This window comes from Quercus robur, chromosome 2 (genome assembly GCF_932294415.1).
Source record: "Quercus robur chromosome 2, dhQueRobu3.1, whole genome shotgun sequence".
Taxonomy (NCBI): Eukaryota; Viridiplantae; Streptophyta; class Magnoliopsida; order Fagales; family Fagaceae; genus Quercus; species Quercus robur.
In genome coordinates this window covers 85,786,908-85,796,641 of record NC_065535.1, presented here as the reverse complement: position 1 = coordinate 85,796,641, position 9,734 = coordinate 85,786,908, and the positions used below count along the sequence as shown (strand labels likewise).

Below are 9,734 nucleotides of genomic sequence, written 5' to 3'. Positions count from 1 at the left end.
CCAAGGTAGGCTCCGCAAATTCAGCTACCAGATCGGCGAGGACTTGACCTTTTATGGCGGTGCGTGGCATGTATCTAATGTCGAAGGCGCTCAAGATGGTTCCCCATTTGGCTATTCTCCCCGTGTAGTTGGCGCTACGGAGGACTGATTTCAATGGAAGTTGGGTCAGTACAACCACTATATGTGCCTGAAAATAGTGGGGAAGCTTCTTTGTAGCTTGCACGACAGCCAATATTGCCTTTTCGAGGGGGAGGTACCTGGTCTCTGCCTCTTGTAGCGACTTGCTTACGTAATACACGGGCCGCTGCGTGCCGTTGTCCTCTCGGATTAGTACTAGGCTCACCGCATGATCGGCGACTGCGATATATGCATACAGCACCTCATCGGCCTCGGGACTGGACATGATCGGAGGTCGGGCGAGGTATTCCTTGAGCTGTTGGAATGCTAAATCACACTCTTCAGTCCACTCGAAACCCCCCTTCCACTTGTGCAATAGGAGGAAAAAGGGTCTGCATCTGTCCGCTGAGCGGGAGATGAAACGGTTTAAGGCTGCTATCATACCGGTAAGCTTCTGGACATCTTTGGGATTCCGAGGAGGTTGCATACTATGAATGGCCCTTATTTGGTCAGGGTTAACCTCGATCCCCCGGTGGGTTACCATGTAGCCCAGGAATTTCCCCGATCCCACTCCAAATGAGCACTTGGATGCGTTCAGTCGCAGCTTGTACCTTCAAAGAATGTGAAACACTTCGTCAAGGTCCCTGATGTGGTCGGTCACCAATTTACTCTTTACTACCATATCGTCTATATACACCTCGACAGTTTTTCCCATCTGTTGCTCAAACATCCTAGTCATCATCCTTTGATAGGTCGACCCGGCATTCTTCAGGCCAAAAGGCATCACCTTGTAATGATAGTTGCCAATTGGGGTGACAAAGGCAGTTTTTTCCTGGTCTTCCGTGGCCAAGGATATCTGATGGTAGCCCTGGAAAGCATCCAAGAAACTCATTCGGGGATGCCCGACAGTTGCGTCGACCAGTCGGTCTATCCGCGGCATTGGGAAAGGATCCTTCGGGCAGGCCTTGTTTAAGTCCGTGAAGTCCACACAGACTCGCCATTTCCCGCTCTTCTTCTTCACCACGACTGTGTTCGCCAACCATTCGGGGTAGAACACTTCCTTGATAGCCCCAGCTCTTTTCAATTTTGTCACTTCCTCTCTCACAGTGTCTGCATGCTCCCTTAACGGGCGCCGGGGATGCTGCTTCTTTGGGGTAATAGCCGGATTAACTTTAAGGTGATGGCGTATTAGGTCTGAGTCAACCCCAGGGGCTTCGTAAGGATCCCAGGCGAATACGTCCTCATTTCGTCGTAGAAAATTAATTAGCGCCGACTTCTCCTGTGCTGGTAACTTCGAGCCAATCTGGAAAAATCTCTCGGGGTCTGATCCGACGAGCACTTTTTCCAGCTCTTCACAGCTCGCCTCCATGGCCGGTCCTTCATTACCCATAGCTAGGACCGAGGTCCTTGATTGCTATAAGCTATTCCCGGCTGAAGTGGAGGGCCCGCTGCTTAATTGTCGAGCAATGGCCGATACCATGCATTGCCTGGCCATTCCTTGATCCCCCACTATCTCTTTGATTCGGCCCTCTGACGGATATTTCACTTTCTGGTGCAGGGTAGACGACACAGCCCCTAGTGTATGAAGCCATGGCCGTGCCACAATAGCTGTGTAGGGTGAGTATGCGTCCACCACGATGAAGTCCACTTCCACTACTTCTATGTCTGTTTGCACTGGCAACCTAATCATGCCTTTCGGGATGACGATTTTTCCCTCAAAGCTAAGTAGGGGGGAATCGTATGGCGACAGGTCCTCCTGCTTCAAATTCAGCCCCTTATACAAGTCTGGGTACATCACCTCCACGGCGCTACCCTGATCAACTAACACCCTCTTCACGTCATAACCTCCTATTCTGAGTGTCACGACTAGGGCATCCTCATGGGGTTGAATAATTCCCTCCTTGTCCTCCTCCGTGAACCCAATTAATGGCAGGGCCCTCCCTCTAGCACTCCTGGATTCCCTTTCACCTGGCTCTGTCGGGGACTTACCCACTGACATCACTCTGAACGGGCCGGAACCGGTTCTCCCAGGTGCGGCAAGAATGACATTTATCGTGCCTATGGGTGGCCTCAAGGCGCTTTGCCTGGTATCGACATTTGATTGCTCAGGGCGTTGCAACAGATGCCTTAGCTTTCCTTCTCGGACAAGTCGATCCAAATAGTTTTTCAGGTTCCTGCATTCGTCAGTGACGTGACCAGGTTTTTGGTGATACGCACAATATAGATTCTGATTGCGTTTTGAGGGGTCGCCTGCCATCCTATTCGGCCATTGAAAAAAGGGTTCGTGCTTTATCTTCTCCATGATCTCGTGCAATGGCTCTCGGAACACAGCGTGGACTACCTGAGCCCCTGTAGATCCCGATTGTTCCGTATAATCTCTTCTCGGCTTATTACTGCTACTGAAGCGGTCCGACCTGAAGTCCCTTCTCTCCTGAGGGACAAACTTCGCCTTTCCCTTCCCAGTCTGCTGCTCCTCTTCGACCCTTTTATACTTGTCTATCCTGTCCATGAGTTGCCGCACGCTGGTGGCTGGTTTCCCAGTAAGAGACTTTCTCAAGCCATGCTCTGTCGGCAAGCCCCTTTTAAAGGCGCTGATGGCGACGTCATCGTGATTTCCTTCTACCTCGTTGTGCATCTCCCAATATCTGTCCGAGTAGGCCTTCAGCGTTTCTCCTTCTCGCATGGACAGGGATAAAAGGGAATCGAGGGGCCGAGGGACTCTAGTGCTGGTGATGAAGCGGGAGCCAAAAGCCTGCGTCAACTGTTTAAAGGAGTCTATGGAGTTTGGTGGGAGGGCATCAAACCATCTCATGGCCAGGGGCCCCAGGCTGGATGGAAACACCTTACACATTAACGCCTCGTCCCTGGAGTGGACGGCCATCCTTTGGTTGAACTGGCTCACGTGCTCCACTGGGTCAGTTCGACCATTGTACAGGGTAAACGTTGGCTGATTAAACCGCCGAGGGAGCACCGCCCGCTCTATCCTTCGGGTAAACGGCGACTGGGAGATTCGATCCAGGGCCTTGCTCATGGCGTCATTGACCAAGCCTTGGTAAGGTGGGCTTTTGCGACCGCGTTTGTGAGGCCGCTCTTCCTCATAGGAGAACGTCTCGCTCGGAGGGGTTCTCGTCCTTCGTCTGTATTCATCATCCTTACCGCTGCTAGTATCTGAAATGGGCGAAGGATGTTTTTGCTGGGCTTGACGCAGCTTTTTTTTCAAATCCTTAATCTCTTGCTGTAGAGCCCTCCGCTCGTTGTGCTGGTGGGACGCGTGATCTTTCCCTTTCGAGCGACTTCTACTCGTGTGAGAGGTGTTCACACTGCCCTCTCGTTGATTATCTTGGTCCTTTGCCCGTTCAAGGTTTACAAAGTTGTCTTGTCGTTGAGATTCTGCACGTCCGGTTTGGCGCAGACCTGATCCTTCCATCCCTTACTGTTTCACTTGTCGAGACACGAGTTCTTCCCACAGACGGCGCCAATTGTAGGGGGGCGGTTTTGGGGCTCAGGCCCAACAGACGGGTGGTTCTGGCCCAAAAGTCCCTCAACAATGAATTTGTAGAGAGTAGGTTACAGAACTAGGTCTTTGACAGAGGAAACGTAGTTATGACCAAGCCATGCAACCAGTTGGACGTAAGGATATTCCTCCAAACTTTTGGAATAACGGTCCCTGGGGCTGTTTCTTCTGCTTCTATCCCCTTTCTCTTTTTCTATCTTTTTCTTCTTTCTGCTTGCCATCCACTTTCCATGGGGATTTCCTTCTCTTATATAGCATCCTTCCTAAGATCACGACCCTACACTTGTTAACCATCTGGCCCTCTACTTGAGTGCTTGTCCCATAGGTCATCTTCCCTTTTTTCTGTGAGTTGCACTGGCCAAGATAATTCTGCGTTCCTGTCCTTTCCACATTAATGCGGCTGGAAAAGTAGTTCCTTGGCATTTAATGCGGCAGTTGTGGTTGCCCCCCTTCCTGAACGTCACGCACTATTCCTTCGTATTGGGTGACTTTTCGCCATGTATGGAGTGTGAATCGGACACCCACTTGGCGAGTCCGAGGAGGTAGTCCTCCTCGGACGCCCCTAAGTAGGCCCGGCCCAACATGGTTGGGATGAGATATCCTATGCCCATGCCTTTTCTTCTTGTTGTGGTTGGGCTTGGTACATGTACTATGGCCCAACATCGGCTGACGGAATTTACCCCCACAGATAATTTTATAATTAATTTACTTAAAATTAAATAATAAAATATAAAATAAAAATAAATGAATATTTTTCTTTTAAGTTATATAATGAATGTGTATTGTGTGAGGCGATGACAATGACGACAACAACAACAATAATAATAATAATACCCAAAATGAGATGAATAAAATTCATAAATTATTTTTTTTGTGAAGTTAATTATATATCAATGATGGGGTTGGCTTCAAAAAAAAAAAATCAACTAAACAAAATGATGGCACTGCAATCCATTTATTTTGGAGATAGGATTTTATTTACTCTTAATAATAAAAGGATTAGATGAAAAATTTGGATTGTAATCCAATTTATCAACTTAGAAATTATAGGAAAAGAAGATAAGAATAAAAAAAAATTATTCCTTTTTTTTAATAAAATAAAGTACAAAAATTTTCCGTACGATGCATAGGGCTTAATCAAGAATTGCATGTAAACTGAAAATAAGAAAATATTTCTTAGTTTCATTGAAATTAAATAATAAAATAGATAATAAAAATAAATTATTCTTTTAACTTTTTTTGGAAGTGAAGTACTCTTTTAGTTTAAGTTAAAACATAAAAAACCACAATATACACACAGGTATAAATGAAAATGCCTAAGATTGAATATATAAATGCAATCCATAAAATAATTTAAAACATGGTTTAGTAAAAGATTCAATTAAAAAAATTATAATAAAATGTTCATCTATAAATCTAAAATCGAAAAAACTTATTTCATTTAAATATTTTATATGGTTCCAAAGAGATTTTATCTCTAACCTAATTAATTTCATTAAATTAGAGAATTAAAATTTTTTCGCTTACATCATTAATTAGTATTTTTTTTAGTAATATTTAAACTTAAGAAATAGTAAATAAATAGATTTATTTACTTAATTAAATCATTATATATAATTAGATATAGTCTAAGAGAGTTATATAAGTTTATTTATTTTAAGATCATTATTACATTTATATTTGAAAAAAATGGGCAATGACTAAGACCTTGATGCTACCATTTAATGGTCCTCTTCCTTGTCTTGTTCTTCCTCCTAATCATTGGATCAAGCTTGTGGCAATTGTGTTGCATTGTTTATATTGGGAACTACTTGAGTTCATTAAAAAAAAAAAAAAAAATCAAACTCGGCTTATTTGTACTCTTTTTCAAATTCAAATATTCTTTTTTTTCTTTACCTCATCCTCACACCCAAAATAAATAAATAAAACAAAATAAAAGAAGGGTGGGTATACCTAACTCATATGGTGAAATCTTATATTTGAAAATTGGTTCAGAGAATCAAAGATTCAAAGGTTTTAGTGCTCATAATCCCACCACCACTATTCTCTGTCAACGTATTCTTGTTCTTCGAGTTGATTACTGTTTTGAGTCGCATTGCATTTTATAGATTTTTGTGATGGGCGAAATTAATCAGCTTTTTTGTGGGGGTGAGCTCACATAATGACAGGAGTACTAAATAGCTTAGTTTATAGGAAGATTAGTAGATCTGGGATTTGAAAAGAAAATAACTTGATATGAACAAAAAAGAAGTAGATACCTTGATATGAACAAAAAGAAAAAGGAGCTTATCTAATCAAGAAGTTTAGGTATACTTTATCCCAAAAAATAGTTAATGTTATTAGCTACAAAAAAGGAATAAATTTATAAATTTTTACATGAAACAGGTGAATTAGAGTGAAGTAGGTTTTTATTTATTTATTTATTTATTTTTAAGATAAACTATATATTAAAAAATTCTTACATGAGGCGAAGTAGTTTTTCTTTTACGTGAATTAGTTTTTTATTTTTATTTTTTAGATAAACTAATTAATGATAAGAATGAATTAGAATCCTCATGAAATAAACTACTTAGTGATAAGAATGAATTTTTAGTTCTTTAAAAATCTAAAATTTTAATAAAATTTCTACAATTTGGTGAAAACACTTGGCGCAATCACAGTATCTAAGCCCAACTTTTTTTTTTTTTTTCGAGATAATCTAAGCCCAACTTTGATATGAACAAAAAGAAGTAGATAACTTGATATAAACAAAAAGAAAAAGGAGCTTATCTAATCAAGAAGTTTAGGTATACTTTATCCCAAAAAAATAGTTAATGTTATTAGCTACAAAAAAGAAATAAATTTATAAATTTTTACGTGAAATAGGTGAAGTAGTTTTTTTTTTTTTTTTTAAGATAAACTACTAAAAAACTACAATAAACTAATTAATGATAAGAATGAATTAGAATCCTCATGAGATAAACTGCTTAATGATAAGAATGAATTTTTAGTTCTTTAAAAATCTAAAATTTTAATAAAATTTCTGCAATTTGGTGAAGACACTTGGCGCAACCATGGTGTCTAAACTCAACTTTTATTATATATAATATGATTTTCGGATTTTTTTTACTCTAAATAAATAAATAAAATTAAAGGAAAATCCTTGGTTTCCTAAAATTTCCGTGTGGATGAGGTCATAACTAGAGTATCTAAATTAATGGATCAATACGGAAAATAATAAATCACTTGTCCTGGAAGAATTCTATTCATTTCTTTTCTTTTTTTTTTTTTTAATTTTTTATACAAGATTGAATTCTACTCTAACTTAATCTAAGCGTATATGTGTGTGAAGTTCCCTCCTAAAGACTTGAATCTCGGCCCTTACCCCCCACACTCCACAAACATTTATACTTGTGGAGTGACCATCGTACCAAGGGTGTGCGGTGGTCATTTCTTTATTTCTAAGCAAATTGTGTATTTATCTTTGGTGCTTAATTTCTTTTTAAAATTAAATTCTAATTTCACCCTCTTAAAGGAGAAAATTACAATTTTGTCATCATAACTCTATTTCCATAACTCAAAAACACCTAAAATTTGTTTATGTGGGGATAAGAGCCCAAAATTGTATATTGGGCCTTAGGCTTTGGCTAAAGACGTTGATTGGTCCGAGGACGAATAAATAGTAGTGAGAGTGTTAAGTTCAGAGTCCTCTAGACATGCAAGTGGAAAGGTTAGGAAAGGTGGTCCGAGGAGGAATATCTTCTCGGATAAGTCAAGCATAGATTGAATGCATATCCTATCACTCAAAGTGACTTTCCAGGAAACTCCACTGCTGGGGGCGTGCATTATGAACATACTGGAAGAATGGAAGCTAGGAAATATCTAAGATAAAGCTACTGTCACCTCATTGAATGCACTATAGCTAACTTTCTAGCCGCATTTATGTGGAGAAGATCCCTGAACAGTGTTGCATTGGCTATCCCAACTCATAGAGGGCCAGGAAGGATGTCCAATGGGACAAGTACTCAAGTAGTGGCTTAGATGATCAACAAGTGTAGGGTCAAGATCATCAAAAGGAAACTATATAATATAAAAGACCCTCTTTGAAGAAGGGATCAGAAATTTGTAGGAGAAAGCACTGTAACAGCTTGAACTATATCTGTAACCTTTTTCAATCAATATATACTAGAACAAACTTCCTCGGATTAGGCCGAGGACAAATTTACTTAGAGAACTTCATTCCATCTTTGTTTGATTATCTTTTAAAATCTATCCTAACTGTTAAGTCATTCATTAGAGCTTAATTCTTCAACCCACTTTCTACAAATTCATTGTACTGGGTCTATTAGGCTTGAATCCAATCACACCTTAGGCCAAGGACCAAATCCAGTCCTTACAATTGGCGCCATCTGTGGGAAGAACTTGTGTGATAGTGAGTGCAACGGTCAACTATGATAGGATCAGGTCCTCATCAGCAAGACTCCACGAGGTCCCAACGATAGGATGATTTCCTTAATCTTGAACATAGGAGAGATTGAGAGGGCAGCGTGCCTACTACTCATACAAGTAGAAGCCACTCTCGAGTTGGAAGTCACGTTTCTCAAGAGCAACATAACAGTGCCATGCAACTAGAGATTGACCAGTTAAAGAAGAAGTTGCGCCATGCACGACGAGAACAAACCCCCTCCAACTCTGATGTTTCCTCTGACGGTGAAGAAGAGGCTAGTTATAGGCGAAGGTTAAGAACTCTACCCAGCGAATCTTTTTCCTACCATGAAGAATACCATCACAAACATACATACAAGAGCCCGCCCTGTAGAGGCCTAGGAAATAACGCTATGAGCAAAGCATTGAACCAGATTTCCAAGTCGCCCTTTACGCGCAAGATTGAAGGGGCAATACTTCCTTGGTGGTTCCATCAGCCAACGTTCACCATCTACAATGGTCGAACGGACCTTATGGAGCATGTGAGCTACTTCAATAAGAGAATGATTGTCCATTCCAAAGATGAAACCTTGATGTGCAAGATGTTCCCGTCCAGTCTAGGACCCGTGGCGATGAGATGGTTCGACGGCCTAAGGGCAGATTCCATAGATTCCTTCAAGAAGCTCACCCGGGCGTTTGACTCTCGTTTTATTGCGTGTAGCAAGGTTCCTCGGCCCTTGGATTCCCTGCTGTCCTTATCCATGCAAAAAGAGGAGACCCTGAAGACATATTCGGACAGATACTGGGAGATGTTCAATGAAATAGATGGTGATTTTGATGATGTGGCCATCGATACTTTTAAGGTCGGCCTTCCAACCAAGCACGGTTTAAGAAAATCTCTAACTGGTAAAATGGTCACCAGTATGCGCCAATTCATGGACTGGATTGATAAGTATAAGAGGGTCGAGGAAGACCAATAGCAGGGGAAAGGAAAGGTTAAGGTTATCCCTCAGGAAATAAGGGATTTCAGGTCAGACCGATACAACAATAACCGACCACAAAGGGACTTTGCTGGGCAGTCGGGATCTGCCAATACTCAAGCGGTTAACGTGGTGTTCCAGGAACCAGTGCAGCAAGTTATAAAGAAGATTAAGAATGAGCCATTCTTTAAATAGCCAAATAAGATTGCAAGAAACCCCACAAGGCGCAATCAGAATCTTTATTGTCAATATCACCAGGACCAGGGACATACTACAAAAGACTGTAGAAATTTGTGGGACCATTTGGACCAGCTAGTTTGAGAGGGAACGTTGAAATAGCTTTTGCATCATTCTAGTGGCCAGGAGAGCCAAATAGGTTCAAAAACCCGAAGAGATGCTTCTTCAAAACCTCATTTAGGCACGATAAATGTCATTTTTGCCACTTCAAGAAGGACCGGGTCCTATCCCTCCAGAATAATGTCAGTCACTTGGCTGTCTGCCGAGAACTCAAATTCTGGGCCAAAGAGGGCTAAAGTGAGTATCCAACTGGCGTTAAGCTTTTTGGATGAAGATAAGGTTGGAACCATACAATCCCATGATGATGCTTTGGTGATCACGCTAAGAATTGGGGGGGTATGACGTGAAGAGGGTGATGATGGACCAAGGTAATGGTACTGAAATTATGTACCCCGACTTATACAAGGGGCTGAATTTGAGAC

General features: G+C 41.4%; 1 protein-coding gene across 1 annotated transcript; it reads left to right on the top strand.

Moving 5' to 3' along the window:
- Window positions 1-8,232: 8,232 nt before the first annotated feature.
- Window positions 8,233-9,015, top strand: LOC126704658 (uncharacterized). Its single transcript, XM_050403693.1, has one exon. It carries the CDS (start codon window positions 8,233-8,235, stop codon window positions 9,013-9,015), a length of 783 nt encoding a protein of 260 aa, XP_050259650.1.
- Window positions 9,016-9,734: the final 719 nt, after the last annotated feature.